Here is an 18737-nt window from a genome sequence, read left to right as displayed (position 1 = left end):
AAGAGCTAAAAGGGCACCTCTGACACTGCCACACTGCCCTGATCAGGGACTCTGAGCTGGGTGTGTCAGGGGAGCCTCTCCTGCGTTCACAACTCCTTTTCTGCCTTTGTTTTGTTTTGTTGTGGGTTTGTTTGTTTATTAATTAAATCATCTCTCAGCCTTTATTGTTGCACAGGATTCTTTTCTTCCTGTACAGACTTTGCCCTTGCCTCTTCCTTTCAGATCTCTATTTTATCACTAAGTCCCTGACAGGAGGGTGTAGCCAGGTGGAGGTCAGTCTCTTCTCACAAGCAAACAGTGATAGGACTAAAGGACATGATCTAAAGCTGCACCAGGAGAGGTTTAGGTTGGACAGTAAGAGGAATTTCTTCACAGAAAGGGTGATTAGACATTGGAACGGGCTGTCCAGGGAAGTGGTGGAGTCACTGTCCCTGGAGGGGCTTCAGGAAAGCCTGGACGTGGCACTCAGTGCCATGGTGTGGTTCCTCTCCAGCCCAAGCGATGCCGCGGCTGTGCGGTCCCCCAGTCTGACCAAGCGCCCTCAGGGGCACCCGCTCGCCCCTTCCCACCAACCCCCTCAGTTCAGTTCTGTGTGTGACGGCTGAAGCAGACACGATGAGGGGGAGCTCCCCGAGCACGGCCGGGGAACCTTCCCCCGCTCCCAGCCCAGCCAGGGTGCAGCCCCGGCCAGGATCCAGGGCCACGCAGGATCCAAGCGCGGTCAGGATCGAGCCCCGGCCCGGATCCAGCGCCGAGCCGCAGAGGCCGCGGGCCAGCGGCGAGCCCGGCGCTCCCTCTGCCGGGGACTGGGCCCCGGTGCAAGGCGGCGGCCGCGGCAGGGCGGCCCGGGCTTGGGTGGCCGCCGCGATGAAATTCCCGGGCTCCGTCGTCGTCTCCCTCGTCCTCTTCATGTCCGAGACGGTGGCCGCGCTGTGCCTGAGCGCGGGCTACCACGACACGGGGAACCGCATGTGGCAGACGCTGACGCTACTCTTCGCCCTCTTTCCCTGCGCGCTGGTGCAGCTCAGCCTGGTCTTCATCCACCGCGACGTGAGCCGCGACCGCCCGCTGGTGCTGCTGCTGCACCTGCTGCAGCTGGGGCCGCTCGTCAGGTCGGTGAGTCCCCGCCGGGGCCGGGGCCGGGGCCGGGCCCGGGGGCGGCTGCAGCCCCCCGGCCTTGGTGCGGTGCGGGCGGGGCCGCTCCCGCTCTGCACCGCCGCTCCCGCGTCCTGCCGCAGCCGCGGGAGGAACAGTCCCTTGGGAATGCCTCGGGCACAAACCTGGCCCCGGGGAAAGGGGCTGAGCCCTGCCGGGCCCGGAGAGCCGCCAGAGCCCCTCCGCGTCCCGCCCTGCGCTGGGTTTGCATCCCTGGGGCTTCTTGCTGATGGTTGTTTCTGTCCGCTGCTGCCTCATGCGCGGCGCTTTGCTCTCAGATCGCTTCCAAGAGAGAACGGGCGATTCCTCCACTGTGTCTCCTTCTTCCACAACGATAGTACCCGTCCCATCCCATGGAACATCAGTGATGCTCTAGTCTGGCTTTGCCTTCCAAACGTGAGCTTCCCGCCCCAAATTGCTTTGGAGATTTTCTCTATTTCAGTTCCATGTCTTACTGAAAACACCCGTAGGGAAAAAAAAAAAAATAGATGAAAAGTTACAGCAGTGTGCAACTCCAAGACAACATGTTTCTGGAGGGCATTAATTTTAAATTTATACTATTTCTTTATTTAAAAAGAAAGGGAATCAAATGCAGTGTGTATGTAGTAGAGGCTTGGAGAAGTGTCACCAACTTTTTGAAATTCCTGAATAGTGTGTAAAAGAAAGATTTGTTCACGCTAAGGAAAGGTGAACAGTTTGGATGTTACAAAATATCTTACACTTCAAAAACATTGACTTCTCTTATAACTATGCTGTTTTGCTTACTTTCTTAAAATTTTAAAGATGTTGAAGTTGTGGCTTTACAATTCTGAAAGAGCTCTGGTTTTCTAAAAGCTAAAGAACAAACTGCTTCCACCCTTTTGGAAAATAGGAGAGGAACCAAAGAGAAAGAAACTATCAAAAATTAAGTACATGACTATTGTTATTATAAATCAATTTATTGAGGTAAGACAAGGAAAGAATCTAATGTCAAGCCAGAACATGTGAGGAAGCAGACCAAGGATTTGAGGAACAAGAAGAAATTGAAGGATCTTCTTTTCAGTTATACAAAAGAAACATAGATTTATATTTTGACCTCAACCACCAAGCATTACCTGACTTTCTGTTTCTTTTTCAACATCAAATTTTCAGTTTACAACACAAATCTTATCTTGTGCAGAATGCAGTTCCTGCTCTCTGGTGAGCTCCCAGCTGCAGCCACTGCTGTAAAACCAGTGAGCATATGAAAGCCCTGTCCTCTAGTGTGTTGCTGACTCTGCACTTTTTCCTTTCTCAAAGATTTACAAACTTAGCATTTCCAGGAGGTTTGAGATGTTCTGGATGTGCTGTGCCAACAGCACAAGTGACAATGATGCCATAGTCCCCATGGCATCATTCAGGCATGACAAAGTGATGTATGCTGACCTCTCTCTAAACCCAGGATAACTGGAATTATAATTACTAATTAAATAGAGTAGTACATTCATACTACCTGAAAAACTTATTTTCTACTAAAGGCTGGAAGGACTCTACAAATTAAAAGTTTAATACAAACCAAGCTCTCTTTACTTCTAGGGAAATTGTCAGTTTGTAGGATATAGCACAAATGTCTGGGAAGTCAAAATGGTCTGACACAGACAGTAAAGGGTTTTGGGGTTTGGGTTTTTTTCCTTCCTTGCCTTCCTGCAGCTAAAGATTGTAATATCTGTCAGAAGAGGAAACTGATTGCTTCCTGTCAGATATAGCTCTGCACTGTAAATATTGTTGTGTTTTTAGCACACAAAATACCTTCCCTTTCCCTGCTTTGTAAGGGGGCTTCCTACCCTGTGTGGACTGGCTTACACACAAGGTGGGGGTGATAGCTAGAAGGCAAAGAGTATTTTGGCTGTATCCTCACTGCACTGTGGCTTTTACTTTTTGTAAGCTGAAAAGGACCATTGTCCTTGGAGGCATTTTACTCCATCCTTGTAGGCAAACCTCTGCTCCTTTGCTCCAGAGAATCCTGCTATTCTGTCATCTGCTTCCCTCGTGTGAAGCCTGGCTCCATCCTCCCTGCTGGGACTCCTGTGCATCCCTAGCACAGCCCAGGGCTGCTTAGGCAGGGCTGGGTCAAATTAGGTCAATTAGGACACAGACAGTGGAGCCCCTCCATGCTCTGTCTGCTTGTTGCAGGGGAATGAAACATTTAAGAACCTTGAGGCTGTGACATGCTGCAACAGAGAGCTGGCAGCTTTGGAGGGCTTTAAAAGAAACTTAACAACAACTTTTTGACTATCTCTGTTTGATACAGCACAGTCAGGATTTCTCTGTTCAGACTTAAGTACTCAGATATCAGTGCACTGCTTTACCATCAGCCCAAATGTGTTGTGTGAGTTTTTATTCATCGTCTTAAAATCTAGACTTTTTCCCCCCTTCCTCTTTTCCTTAAAAAAAAACTTCCTTAAGATGTGAGGAATAGTTTGGGAATATCTTGGCAGGGAAGGAGGGTATTTAACCTTGCAAGCCAAATGATTCAGCCTATTTTGAATCATCTGAGTGATGGAAAAAAAGTACTTTCTCTTACAGAACCTTCTTGCATGCCACCACCTTCCCCAGCCACCCACACTCCACCTGCTCGGGAGGCACTCTCTGTCCTGCTGCTGCTGCTGGAAGGACTAAAATTAGGTAGCATCCCTCTTCCAGAGAGGACTTTTGGTGTGCTGTTCATGCACCCTTTTTTAATTTCTTCTCCCACTCCCTAGGAGTTTCTCTATAAATTCAGAGCAATTTGTAGAGCAAAATTCCCATTCCCCTTAGTGGCCTGGCTGTGATCCTTAGGATGCAGGCTTGCCAGAGGCTCTGCAGAGACTTGGCTGCAACAAAGTGACTGCAGGTTTCTGGGCATCATGGGGACTCCTGCAGCATTTCAGGTCAATGCCACTCCTTATGAATGCACTTGTCTGGATGCTTAGAAGATTTATTCAGGTAGGTTGTTTTGGGGGTTTTTTGTTTTGTTTTGGTTTTTTTTTTTTGTTTGTTTGTTTTGTTTTTTATTTGTTTGGTTGGTTTTTTTTTTTTTTTGCAAAAGGAGATTCTTTTACCACATGAAATAAATTATAACAGAAGAAATTATTTAAAATAGTAGCCATTGTCAATGAGAGGTTTATTACTTTTGTCTTTTCTCTAGGGAAGGTCATGATGAGCTTTCTGGCTCAGGCTGCTCCTGTGCTAGGGTTTGTCTCTTTGTTCCCTTCATTTGGGTGGCACTTGTAGCACCAAAGTCACCTTGAGATTTGAAGCACTGCTGCAATTCCAATACATAATTACTGGATGTGGTTTTGCTGGTGTACTGCTCTACACTTAAGGATTTCTTCTAAGTGTAAATAACGCCTCAGAGAATCAGGGAATTGTTTAGGTTGGAAAGGACCTCTAAGATCACTGAGTCCTACTGATAACCCAGCACCACTTTGTTCACCACTAAACCATGTCCATGAACACCACATCCACATGCTTTTGAACATTCCTAAGCATGGTGGTGCTTCACACCACTTCCCTGGGCAGCTTATTCCAATGCCTGACTGCCCTTTCAGTGAAAAAATCTTTATTAATATCCACCTGAACCTTCTCGGGACCAACTTTACACCATTCCTTCTTGTTCTGTCTCTTGTTATCTTGGGAGAAGAGATTGATCCCCACCTCAGTGCAACCTCCTGAGGAGTTGTAGAGAGCAATAATGTTCCCCCTGAGCCTCCTTTTGTCCTTACATTCATAATAGGCATCACAGAATCCCCTGTTAACCAGCTTGCCCTTTTCAATTCTCCAAGTAACAAAAAGTTCAAGAGCTGAAGTGCAGATTTCCAACAAACTGACTTGGCCAGTCTGGGCTTAGTCACACACTGGGGATGTTGGTGGTGCTGGGACTGTGAGTCTGCTCATGCAGGGACTCCTCCCACCTGATTTACTGAAGACTCTACTGAACTGGCATCATCAAAAGAACCTGGCAGTGCTTCCTTCTGGTACCAGCTTCATGGAGAGGGAAGTTTTTGTGACTGCAGGTGTCTTTGGAACTCTGTTCCCTGGTGCTCTGTTAGTGCAGTGTGAGCCCAGCCTGTTCTGTGTGAGGAGATGCAATCAGGGGAGGGCTGGGTCAGCAGAAGGATGAACTCCTGCAAAACAAATCTCAAGTAAATATAACAGGCCCCCTATATAGAACACTAATGACTGTTTTCCTCAGGTTATGATAGGACAAGGATATAAACAATAGAATTTTTTTTGATGGGATCAGGCTTTGTTTCTCAAGGCATAAGGAGAAACAATTACATGTACCATGTAGACAGCAAATGCAGGAGGAAGCTTGCATCTGACTGCCAGAGGAGCTGCTGCTATGCCAAAGTTTGATTCTGTGAGCTGCAGGAAGTAAAAAGAAAAAACAAAACCCTCAATTTTTTTACAGTCATTCATGTTTTGGGCATCTAATTCTGCAGTTTGAAATCTAATAAGCTCTAATGGTGCAGATACTGTTTCAGTGATATTGTGCAGAAACTTTGTCCCTTGTGAGTGGTCTCCCTTTGCTAGTGACCTGCTTAAAAGTTCAAAATAGAGCAGGTCTAAAAACTTCCCTTTCTTCATCAGCAGATCTCACTGTAGGAGATCCTCCCAGCTTTAAACTTTACAACTCTTGATGTGCCTCCCTCTTTTCCAGATGGGAAGGATATGTTTAGAGTCTCTTCAGGCTATTTATTTCCTTTATTCTTGAGCAGATGTGTTAGGTGTCCATGGTGAGGTGAACAGGAAATCAGTGCAGGTAAAAGGTAGAACAGTGAGTGAGGAGCAGATCTTTGCCTGGTGCAGGTAAGTAAATCTGCAGGACTGACAAGTCTCTTGCATATTTCTCTAAAGAGAAGGAATTAGTGAAAATTTTCTATCAGAGAAATCTACTTGTACATTTTCAGAGGGTGTGTATGGATAGGTCTCAAATAGCCATTTGTTCTTGGAGTGCTGGTTGGGTGTGGAAAGTTCCCTGTTTTCATTGCTTTCTCCCCCTTCACACCACCATTATTTTGCCTGTGTTCCAATCCCACGCATCCATGATAAAAGAGGGAATGAGGTGCTCACTCTCAGCAAGTATATAAGGGTAGGATTATTCCTCCTACTTACTGTGTAGAAGACAAATGTGTTGGGGCTGAATCACTCTTTGTGAGCACCATCAGGATCCCTGGAAAAGTATGGCTCTTCTTTCTGCCAGGATATGGCAGCCGGGGAGAAAACAGCACCATCCTTTTCTTACCTCTTAACTTTCACTTAAGAAAGTAGATCTGACTTTTTTTTCTCAGAGCAATTTTAGTTCCTGCACAGCCAGTGCTGGGGTTGTCAGTGCCAGTTGTACATGCAGAGGACACAGGCAGCTGCTTGCCTTCTGCTCTTGACACTGTGTGAAGGGCTCTTGGAGTGGCCCTAAACATCATTGGATTGTGCAGAAGTTGGGATCTCTCACTCCTGTCCCTCTGGAGCAGAGCAGCAGTGAGGCTTCTGTGGAATTCACCATGCTGCAGGAGATTGTAACTGTGGGGGAAAGCTGCCACGAAGAAATCCCCTTCTTGCTGTGTGTCTTAGTTGTATTTCATGCTAAAAAGAGCAAGCCAGGCAGTTCATTTAAAGACAAGATGCCCAACCCCTCAGCATGTGCTTCATAGGCAAAGCCACAGTCTGACACAGCAACAACATAGTTCTAGACCCTTCTCATCTGCATGGTCATTCAAGTGCCTGTGCCCCTCCCACACTTTATTCCTTAAACTTATAGACTGATGCTTGTTCTTTCTGGTGTGTCAGCTGCCAGTCTGCTCCTGCTGGAGGCAGTTGCTTGGGCAGTGGCACCAGCTGAATGTATTTGGTATTTGTCCCAGAAGGCCTGACTTCCAGAAACACTCTTGCATGTGACTGGCAGGGCCTGGGAGAAAATGGGCATCATTATCAATGTAATCTGAATGCTTGCATATAGCATTTTTTATTACTCTGTTGTAGTGGTAAAAGCCCCATTTAGATCTAAGGTTTGCTCATCAGACCATTTCACATTATGTTTGCTTTTCTGTATGGTCAAAAAATCCCCATCACAAACAATATCCTGCTACTTAATATCCAGCTAATAAATAAAAATCAAATGCTTGCTCCAAAACTCTGAGTTTGGTTGGTTATAATGTTTGCTATTGTAGTAGTCTCATAAATCTGATCTCCTTAATGGGATCACTACATATTTTTTTTGATGGGTCCCTAGACTATATCTGCTTCTAATCACACACAGCAAGAGTTCAGAGCCTGATGCTGAGATCCAGTGTTCTATAATATACTCAGACTTGCCCTCAGCTCAGGGTGAATGCATGGCTGTGAATACTAAATGAGACAAAATGGTCTCATTTTTTTTTGGAATAAAATCGATTTGCTGGTTTCAGAATCTATGCTGGCTTCATAAAGCCACAGCGCTTTATTAATTTTTCACACTTTCGTTTTGGCTGTATGGATTCTTTCATGTGGAACAAGATTGACAGGGAGTGAAAAGATTAATGAGGGGAAGACAGAAAGTCACCTCTGTGAATGGAGCATCCAGAGCAGCAGGATTATTGAATAGCTTTAGTCATAATGATAGCTGAAGCCTAGTGAATCAGGAATAGTACTACACAACCCCAAAACTGCTCTTCATCTAGAGCATTTGAAACTTGCTAGTGGTCCAATTAGAGAAAAAAAAGAAGTAAAATTAATTAAATTAAACAGTAGTTTGGGTTTTTTTCTTCTCCTTTCGCCTTCATCTTGTGATGTCACCTGTTCCCTGTTTGTTATTACTTCCTAGACAAGGGTGAATATTTCCCAGTGTGTTTTGGGTCCTGTGTGATGCCCAAGCCTGCCCAAGGACAGGCACCCTTCATACCCAAGGAGTTCTCTTAGAACTACTCTTCATGAGTAAACTTTATGAAACTATGAACTAGTTTTCAAAAAAAATTGCCAGTTAAAAAACAACCATTGGAAGGAAGTTGAGAAAGATGTTCTTTCCTTGCAGATATCTCTCTGGGGCTGTTATCTTCTTTTATACTCAGGAGCCAGATTGTCCTTGTTGCTGCAGCATTTTCTGGAGACAACCTTTTCTGTTCTCTCCCAAATGTATGGATTTATCTCTGTGCGTGGGTGAAGGCAGCAAATAGTGTAACAATATGTAATTTATGAGCAGAAGTGTATGTGCTGGCACCAGTTTGTTCCTTGGGAGTTAGCTGGCAGTAAGTTAGACCTGTATAAACAAGAGGCTTTGGCTCCCACTGTGTTTAAAGTATGAAGAGCTGCAGCAACTGGAAACACTGCATCTTCTGAGTTAGAATCTTTTTTGCCAGATTATGTATAATATTTCTTTAATAGAACAGTAAACATAAGCCTACTTGAGAACTAAAGCTCCTATTCTTGTGCCTTTAAAAAAATAATGTTGATTTCAAGGGTTGTGAGGCTCAAAACTGCTCCTTCTCACTGGTCTTGCATGTTACTGGTGTTTTGAACCATTGCTTGATAAAGTTTTGAGGTATGTGCACCTGCTTATACCCCAAGCTTCCCCCTTCAGATGTTTTAAGGCAAAGGTATGAAAAGTGGGTTTGTTGCCATGTCCCATTAGCATGTCACAGATGTATCAATAACATAAAGAAAAATACATGAGTAGCTGAAGAAACACACTTCCAATTTAGGTCCTGGCTTTGGCATCCTTGTAGTGGATGAGCAGTTTAAGGACTTTAATGGGATAGCAGAGAGCAAGGGCTGCTCATAGGAAATAATTAAACCTCCTCCAAAGTCTGAGTACTACAAGCTGCCCAAAGGGCACTGCCAGGTTTCTGCCCTCTAGTAACATGTAATTTTTGTTTTAAAGAATGAAATCTGTCATATTCCAAGTTTATCAGGAGGAGAAAACCTGCAGGCTTTGCTCTATGAAAAAATGTCTTAGGACTTAGTATGTGACTGCTTAGAATGCCAGGAACTGGGGAGACCTTTCATTCTTTCATTTTTCCCTGTTACTCTATCTCCTTGTTTGCTTGTAGGTGTGTGGAAGCCCTTTACATTTACTTCCATGCTGGCAGAGTTGAAGATCCCTATGTGAGCATCACCAAGAAGAGGCAGCTGCCCAAGGATGGGCACTCAGAAGAAGTGGAGAAGGAGGTGGGACAGACTGAGGGCAAGCTGCTCACACACAGGTCTGCCTTCAGCAGGGTCTCTGTCATCCAGGCCTTCCTGGGCTCAGCGCCCCAGCTCACGCTCCAGCTCTACATCTCTGTCCTGCAGCAGGAGGTCACCGTGGCCAGAAGTAGGTGGAGCTGTTGCTATGACCTTTTTGGTGTTTGGGTGGGAGAACAGTCAGTTATAGCTGCCTTGCACAAGAACCAAGATATCTGCAGTGGGTTTCATCTCCCTGGTAGCTTTTGGTGGTGATGTTGCTTTCAAGTTTATATAGTCATGTTCTAGACTATGGCACCTTCTGTGGCACACTTGGGTTGCTGTAAAAAAACTGATTTGATAAAGTGACCATTATGGTGTGAGAGGGAGGCAGCTGGAGGGACTGAGCTAACCCTAACCCTAACCCTAACCCTAACCCTAACCCTAACCCTAACCCTAACCCTAAGCTGTCTTCATGAAGAATTTTAAAATTACTTCTGTTCCATTTTGTTTTTTGAGCAAAACTTTCTGGAAAATTCCTTGAGGTACACTGCAGAGCATGTTTTGTCATGCTGCCTCAGGGAAGATGTACTTTTAGGAGTGCAGTTTTAAATATGAACTGAGTACATGAACTGTCTTTACTTGTGCCAGACTCTGATTCTGGGATCAAAAGTCAGGGCTCAGTAAGCTGCTGTGCAAGTGTGGTCATCTCATCTCTGGACCCAAGCTGTTAAGCTTTCACCAACATGGGCTTACCAGGACACTGCATCTTGTGGAACTCAGCATCTTGCTTCTATGATATGCTCTTGATTTTCTGGCACACTGCTAAATGGAGAACCATCATGGGACAATCAGCTTTTCAGTGTGAGAAAGGACTTTGGCACCTGTGTGAACTTGACGGTGCATTTCCACTGAAACACTAAATAGCTCTTGTATCTCTAAGGCCCTGAGAGGATCTTTACACAGCTAGGGAGGCTGAGGCTAAGGTGCAAGTTACTAATTGAAATAAAGTCAAATATAATTATAATAATAATAATAACCATAATCATAATCATAATCATAATAGTAGTAGTAATGAAGGGAATAGAGAGGGGTGGAGGGAGAGAGGGAAAAGAATAAAGCCCAAGAAAGACAAGTGATGCACAAACCATCACCTAGCATTGATTGGCTTCTCCCAGACAACTCTCCCCAGTCAATACACTGAGTATGATACCAATGGTATGGAATATCCCTCTGGATAGTTTGGGTCATCTGTTCTGGCTGTGCTTCTTCACAGCTTCTTGTGTACTTCTTCAGTGGCAGAGTGTGGGAAACTGAAAAGTCCTTGACTTAAAGCACTGCTGAGCAACAATTAAAACAGTGTGTTATCAACATTATTCTCATACTGAATCCAAATTCAGCACTGTATCAGCTACTAGAAAAAAAATTAATTCTACCCCAGCCAAAACTAGAACATGATAGCAGTAGTTTCTTGGAAGACATTATTCTTTCAAGTCCCTGAGTGAGACATTACTGCTTCACGTCCCTGAGTTCTTCATGAGTAAGGTAGGTCCATCAAATAACCATGGCACTTATGATGTGGGACGGAGACAATGTGATTGAATCCTTTGCTGAACTGTGCAATTATCAACATTTCCAGTCGCTTTGATGTAGATGGCATTTACTTGAGAAAGGTCACCTTTTTATTGTCTTTCTTTTATTACTGGTTTTGACCTTAGTGATCATGATTTACAAAAAGTCCTGCGTTCTAGATTATCAGAGAATTGCATATTTAATAATCATTTGTAATGCTCTATTGCTTCTAGCTTATCTCTGCTGAGATAAGTTGTAATCACAAACTGATAAGTGACATTCCTTGGGTGAAATGACCAGAGATAAGCTGGCTCACCAGAGTTTGGTGAACCCACTTGCAAATGCAGCAGTTTTTTCATGCTTCCCAGGAGCATCTCCATACAGATATAATTCTAAAATACAGAAATGCAAAGGAAAAGAAAGTGTTAGGAAAGGTGTCGATGTCTGTTAGAGGTCATTCATCAGAGAAACAAGAGTCCTAGCCATATTCTTGTTGTGTGTCTCTTATCCAGCCAGCCCAGTTCTTATTCCACACTTCAGATGTCTTCAGCTTCCCTGTTCTTTGACTCTGGTCCTCCAAATTTCAGGCTGTCCTCCATTTGCATCTGTTATAATGATCACTGTCTTGAATTTGGTTTCCATGCGTTTTGTCTTGTGTCTTCATCAATCTGTTATTTTTCTGGATTCCTACAACCCTTGTCATTCTGTGTAAATTCTGCTTGTTCAGGGTAATGAGGTTGATATCACCTGAGAACCTGAAGCTGTTTTACCATCATGCTGGGGGCATGGCATGTCCCTTTCAAATCTGTTTGAAACTCCTTAGTGCTTCCAGTGTTGGCTTAAACACTTGTGAAAAGAACATGCATCCTTGATGAGCCCTTTGTCAGCCAGAGCCATGCTGCAAATTTCTTGTGTACCTCATGGCATTCATTAATTTCTCTGGATGTTTTCTTATGGATTATTGCGGTCTTGCCAGTGTCTGGCATTCTTCAAAATTGCCATTTCACAGTCTGACAAAAATGTAAGATCAAGACAAGTAGAGAGCTGCAAAAGCAGGACCAGCTCTTGAGGTCAGTGATGAGCAACATAAAGCTTTGGTGACTGTTTATTATGAAAAGTGTAAAAGTGTTGGATGTAATGCAACATTGGAAACCCACATGTATTAGCCTAATCTGAGTCCTAGTTCTATTTTGTATACATATAACTGTAGTATCTACAATAGATCTCAGTGGTACTTGTGAAGTAGCTCACCTAGAGCAGAATTCACTATCTTAGCAGTTTTTGAAGTGGGAAGGACCAGGTCTTGAAAGGACTTCAGCTGTAATAACAAAACACAACAAAGCAAATCAGTGCCTCCCTGGATGACTCTGTGAGTGTCCACCTCTGATTTGTAAGTAAAAGCCCTTTGGGAAGAGGAAGGAAGAAGAGAATTGCCACCTTTATAAGGACTATTGGAGGATTTGGAAATGTTCCAGGGGAAAATACTTTGTGTTTTAAATTTACATTTCTTTCCCTGCTCAGGATGAGTAAAAGCAACAGTGTCACCCTCTGGTATTTCCCTTTGTGGTTGCTTCAAACCATCTTTCTCACAGAGTTAAAAATTATGTTTGAACTGAAGGTTTGGTGACAATGATGAGCTTTTAGGAAAGAAGTAGGACTGGACTAGTGTGTTAAACCGGAGTCAGCGTGACTTATTTTCTGTCAATGGAGAAATGCCTCTTTTGAAAGCTTGAGTTTACAAGATAGGTTTGAGATTAATATAGATTCCCTAAAGTGAAAATGGGGAATAACATCAGTGTTTCAGCTTGTCAAAGCAGAAAGCAAGCAGAGTTCCAGCACAGCAGCACTCAGTCTCCAGTGGGTACATCTTTATGTTCCTTTACTCTGAGAACATTCTTTTGCTTCATGAGCTGCTGGAATTTATGTTCTTTCACAGCTCAAAACTACAGGAAAGATTTTGTAAAAAGCCATAGGACGTCAAGCAATATTCTTGACTGAACTCACCCATTGTTCTGCTTTCACCTGATGTTTTTCCAAGACATAACAATTAAAAATGCCCAGCTCTATGTGTCTTTTGCACATAAGTTTACTGTCACATGGTTATTTTAAGTTATTATCAGAGACATCACTCAGTGCTGTAAGAAAGATGTAGAAACTACTGACTACCTACAAACAATTTCAGCATAAACATTTTCAGAGAATATATGCACCACCAAACTGGCATGTACAAAATTACCATATAAAATGATAAATGTTTTTCACCTTACTAAGTGCCTTGGGAAATTAGATATAAAGACTTAATTATTTTCCAAAGTAATTCAGAGGTGTTTGTGGGTCATAATGGAAAAGAGATTAGCTGAAATGATAGAGAAAATTCTCTTAAAACGTTGCTAGAGGTCTTAAAATACATTTGTTTCTCCCAAAAGATTGCATAGAAATTAGTGACTTATAATTAGAAAAAAACTCCAAACCCTCATAATTTTGGCCATATAGCTATAGCAAAACAGGGAATTCAGTTTATTTATAGGATACAAATGTTTATTTGTAGGATATTGGCACACAAACCAATTGAAGGCTGCAGAAAACACTGGTTGCTAAGCATTGCAAATGTAATTGACATAATTAGGAATTCCAAACTCTAATTATTATATCTGAGGCAATATCAGCTATTCAGCATGTTTGTAAAAATTGTGAACAAATATTTATATAATTGTACATGCAAATACAAAAAAACCCGCGGACAGTTGGCATTTTTTTTATTCTCTGTGTTCAGTATTCATGTACATTTGTACCTACTTAATAAGGCAAGACAGGATGCCCTCCTGCTGTGCCAGGTAACATCTGGTCTTTGCCTTCACTTTCTGCAGAATTTAAATGTGAAACCTACCTTTCAGGGATTCTGGGTAGGTGGGAGGTGATGAAAATTAATCTGAATTTAAGGACATTTTTAATAGGAGTGGGTCTTTTTTAATGCATGGTACAGATTAGTGTATAAATAAAATTGATGTACAGGAAAACAGTGCATGCAGGTGAGTAAATATCTCTCTACACAGCCAGAGACAATGGGGACAGTATTGGGTTTAAATTCCTTCAGCTTTCAATTTTGAGCTGTATCACATAGCTTTTTTGTGATTTGCTTTGACACAGAATTTCACAAGCACCAAGTTATCTGCGTGTCCAAGTTACTCCAAAGTTTCAGCTTCTATTTTGCAGTTTTTCATCAGTGTGGAAAGGGAGTAGCACCCCTGTTCCTTGTGGAGTACTGTGGGAGTTAGGGAGCAAGTTGGATGCTGTAATTACTGAGCTGTGAAATTACCAAGGACAGCCTGTGTATGAACAGCCCTGGGCAGGGGGAGGACGGACAGACACTTATGGCTGCTGAGTGCCTTCTTTTTCTCACCAGCTTCCTGAATAACTATCAAGCAGGGACCAAAATAGGAGGTAGTATTAGAGTCATGTGCTGGGTTTTGCTGGGCTAGAGTTCATTTCCTTCGCACAAGTATGGGCTGGGAATGGCTCCCGTGGCATTGCACCCTGCTGGGAATCCCCAGGAGTGCAGCGACAATGACTGCAGATGCAATGCCTGCTGCTAAGATGAAGCTCCTGATTTGTCTTTTCTCTCTGTAGGTGTTTTTATGGTGCTCTCTCTCCTCTCGATCGTTTATGGCGCCTTACGCTGCAACATCCTGGCCATTAAGATAAAGTACGACGATTACAATGTCCGTGTGAAACCTGCCGCCTACCTCTGCATATTCATGTGGAGGAGCTTTGAGATCGCCACACGAGTCACGGTGCTGGTGCTTTTCGGTTCAGTCCTTCAAATCTGGGTTTTTGTCGTCGTGCTGCTGAATTTCTTAGGGTTCTTCCTCTACCCCTGGATTCTCTTCTGGCTTAGCAAGTCGCCATTTCCTGAGAATATAGAGAAGGAATTGAGCAGGTTGGGCACTACCATCGTCCTGTGCCTTCTCACGTTCCTGTACGCCGGCATTAACATGTTCTGCTGGTCGGCAGCGCAGGTGGAGCTCAGCGACCCCGACCTGATCAGCAAATCGCAGAACTGGTACCGCATGACCGTGTACTACATCGTGCGGCTGATGGAGAATGCCTTCCTCCTGCTCATGTGGTACATCTACAGAACTGACTTCTACCTCTATGTCTGTGCCCCTATGCTGTTCCTGCAGCTCCTGATAGGTTACTGCATGGGCATCTTCTTCATGTTGGTGTTCTACCAGTTCTGTCACCCGTGCAAAAAACTTTTCTCCTCCAGCGTTACTGAAGCTTTGTTGTCGTGTTTCAAGATTCTCTACTTAATTTGCCAGCATCAAAAATCCTCTCTACTGACAGGCAACGTGGTGATAAAATCTCCTGAAAACACTGATGAGGCACGGGGCAGTAGCAAGACGATAGATTCCCAAAACAGGAATATCCATCAAAGTGTTTCTTCCAATGCCTAGTACAATTGGAAGCAAGTAGGTGCCTTTGGAAGGTGGCAGATCACCTGCTGGGAGCATTGTGTATCTTAGACATTGTGTCTTGTGGGTAGGATTTCTTTCTTGCAGATGTAACACTGCATGATGGCTGACATGCCTGTTTTTTGTGGAGAGCAGTGTATGAGTATTTGTGTTTGTGTATGGAGAGCAATCGTTGTTTGTAGATTTCTATTTCAGAGCTTTTTGCACATAGGTTTATTGTCACATGCTGATTTTAAGTCATTTTTGGAGATATCATTCAGAAACTGTCGTGATGCTCACCTTACTCAGGAAGTCTGAGGATGTAAGGCAATGACTTTTATTTCAGACAGGATGTCCCATGGCATGCCACCCTAGCATGGAAACAGAGCTTAGACCTGGACTATGTATGGATTGTAGCTGTGGTCTGCTTTGATCAAATTGCAGACTATTTTACACTCTAATCAGTGTAATAAGATAATACTTCTCTCAGTGGTAGTAGAATTGGACTTGCACAATGCACTGTAGTCTGGGTTGCCATGAAACAGCCAATTAGCCAGCACTGACACAGAAATGTGACTGTTACTGAGGATGGACAGAGGGGTTATTGGCTTTGCACTGTTTCACCCTTCATGTTTACTGCTTGTTAGTAAGGGAAGTAAATTTAACACATTAATTGTGATGTTCTGGAATAGCTCATTTTTCTCTCATTATTATTTCTTTAATACTTTGTGATCTTTTGGTGTCAGGGTGGTGTTCTTTTTATATAAATATTTGAGGCTGGGCAGGCAGTATGTACCAGTCATGTAGGTGCTCTTCAGTGCACATCTCCAGGGAGTGACTCACCCCATATCAAAATGTAGATGATAGGAATCACTCTCTGGAAACCTGTTACTCAGTGTTAACCAGATACCTTCACAATTAGTTCTGACTATCCATCTTACTTTTAGATGGCTGAAGTTAGAGAGATGAGCACTTCCCTGATCATCAGGGGTTTGGTAGTGCCCCAAGTAGGCAGCTCATTGACTTTTTGTACTTGCATAGAAGACACTGGTTCCTTCTTTTTTGAGCTGTGATTTGTTATGATTGGTTTAATATCATTAATTCAAAACCCTCTGACTTCTTAACCTCAGAAGTATCACAACCCTGAAGTCTGATACTGAAGGCTGAAAGAGAAGATGGAAGTCATTGACTTTTTGTTCTCAGCAATACATCACCACAAATAAAAGTGTTTCTGTGTTTTTTAAATTTCCGAGAAAGCTTTAGCAGATGAACACACAAGAATTTAGTGAAAATGCACAGACCCATATGTATTTTCACAAATTAAGTGAAAGCATTTTGCACTTTGTTTGCTTAGCACCTTCCTAACATTTCTTTTGAGTGTTACACATTATGGCTGCTCATGGAAACAAATAATTGATGACTAAAGCATCTCCCAGTGCTTGAAGCTTAGTCTTCATTCTGTCCTCATGCAGGATGTGAAGTTCTTAATAGGGATGACATCATCATAATTGTTTTAGAAGTGTCTCAAACTCAGGTCTTGGGTCATTTTTAATGAAATATGTCACCTGCAGTGCTGCAAAGACATAACCTGCTTTTATTTTTTTCTTTACTACAGTGTAAGTGAATGTCTTCATATTTCAGTTTTATTATGGAGTTATGTTTTCATTTTGCTAAATATGTGTCTATGTATGGTATGTGTATGTAGATGTCATTAAATTATTGGTGGGTGGTAATGGGATTGTTGGCCTGATTTTGCCATGGGAATGTGCCTCATGTCTGGGGAAGACACCAAACACCTCCGTTCTAATTTCTCTGAGGAGAGGAGAAAAGAATAGTGAAGTGACTCCTTGAAGACACAAGGGTGTTTCTCTGTACCTTTGTATGTGAAAGTACAGTACAAGATTTCTCTGTGCTTTTCTAGATGTAAAATATTATTGCTTTTTCTTTTTCAGTAGAGAGTTAAAGAAGCAAGGGAGAAGGTAACCTTTTCTTCCAAACCTGTGGAATTCAGCCCACAGGCTCAAATTTTCTGGTGTTCTTATCCAAAACTGAGTATCTGTCTTTATAGGGGGACACTCATCAGTATCAATAATCAGGGAATTACAGTGGCTGCCTATCTACAGATGTACCCAGGTCAGAAATGTTAGTCTTTGGGGGAAAATTTTAAAAGTGGCTTCATATGTAGTGGTAGTTCATATCTAAAGAGAGAGCTTAAAGCAGAATTTGGACACTGTAAGTGGTGGTGCAGTTGTGATTGTGCCATTTGGAAACAGTGAAAGCTTCACAAACCTCAGCCAGGTTGGTGCTACAGTGAAGGCAAATGTAGGAGAGGTGCAGAGCCAGGAGCCCAGGATGAATACACAGGGAGCACCATTAAACCTCACAGAAGACTCTAGATACATATTTAGAGAGGGTGTCACATTACTTCTTATTTTTATACCAGTCTCCTGAAGTGCATGCATAGGGAGATGAATATTGAAATCACTGTTATGAGAGGGGAAAAAAAGAGTTTATATGGGTTCTATTGCTATCCTATGGTTTTGCCTTAGTTGTGCAGAATAACCAGATACAGTTCAAACACTTCTCCAGCATGGGGGGCTGTTGCTGTGCAGTGCCTGGTGTCACTATGGCCCAGGGTGGTTTATCCAGCTGTGCTGCCACTGCTGCTGGAAAGGTGCAGGAGGGAGTCAGAGACACAACGATGCTGTGTCAGACCAGGCCTTGAAGGGAGCAGCTGCTTTTTCTGAAGTGTGCTGTAAAGCTGGGAGAGGCAGTTTTTCTCCAGATAATGGAGGGTGTTGTTATCAGTACATCCAGTGGCTGCATGAAGAAGACATAAGACATGAGAGTATGAGTACAATGTCTGTGTATGAATGAGTGATCTCTTGCTGCAAGTTCACTGTGCTTTTACTCTCCTCTATAAATGTTAGAGGGGCCTGTGTGTTCCATGGAAGGGTTTAGGGCTACTGCTGACAACTCTACTCTTTTGAGTAGTCCTGAGTCACAAAAAGGATGGCTCAGCAAGGATTATTTGTGTGTATAAGAGTATGCAAGATCTGACACATGGGTTTTCTTTTATACTTGTAAAACAGCACCAATTAAAAAGTTGAAACTATCCCTCAAGTTGTGTTGGTGTCAGTTCTTAGTGTGCTGCTTTCAAGAAATCTGAAGTAAAGGTAACAGAGCACACTGTCATCTGTCACCTCATAGCAGCAGAAATGTTTTCAAGAGAAGAATTAATCTGTGACTGATTTAGGAGCTCTTTACCCCCATGCTTCCATTGCTGTTTAGAAGAACATTTTGTAAGAGGGGGGCAGTTTAAGAGGCCAGTGTTGTATGGAACAAGATTAGTGTAGCTTATTCATTGTCAGTGTGAGAATGTTTACTGGTTTACACTGAGAATTAGGAAGAAATTGTTACCTTATA

At 43.1% G+C, this 18737-nt stretch overlaps 1 protein-coding gene across 1 annotated transcript; it reads left to right on the top strand.

Moving 5' to 3' along the window:
- Positions 1–572: 572 nt before the first annotated feature.
- On the top strand, positions 573–18434 carry XK (X-linked Kx blood group antigen, Kell and VPS13A binding protein). Its single transcript, XM_005484386.4, has 3 exons — positions 573–1112; positions 9177–9439; positions 14488–18434. Exons 1-3 carry the CDS (start codon positions 616–618, stop codon positions 15312–15314), a joined length of 1587 nt encoding a protein of 528 aa, XP_005484443.2. The 5' UTR covers positions 573–615; the 3' UTR covers positions 15315–18434.
- The last annotated feature ends 303 nt before the right edge of the window (positions 18435–18737 follow it).

Source organism: Zonotrichia albicollis, chromosome 2 (assembly GCF_047830755.1).
Source record: "Zonotrichia albicollis isolate bZonAlb1 chromosome 2, bZonAlb1.hap1, whole genome shotgun sequence".
Classification (NCBI taxonomy): Eukaryota; Metazoa; Chordata; class Aves; order Passeriformes; family Passerellidae; genus Zonotrichia; species Zonotrichia albicollis.
Note: the sequence above shows the minus strand (reverse complement) of the source record. Positions and strands in the feature narration are given on the sequence as shown.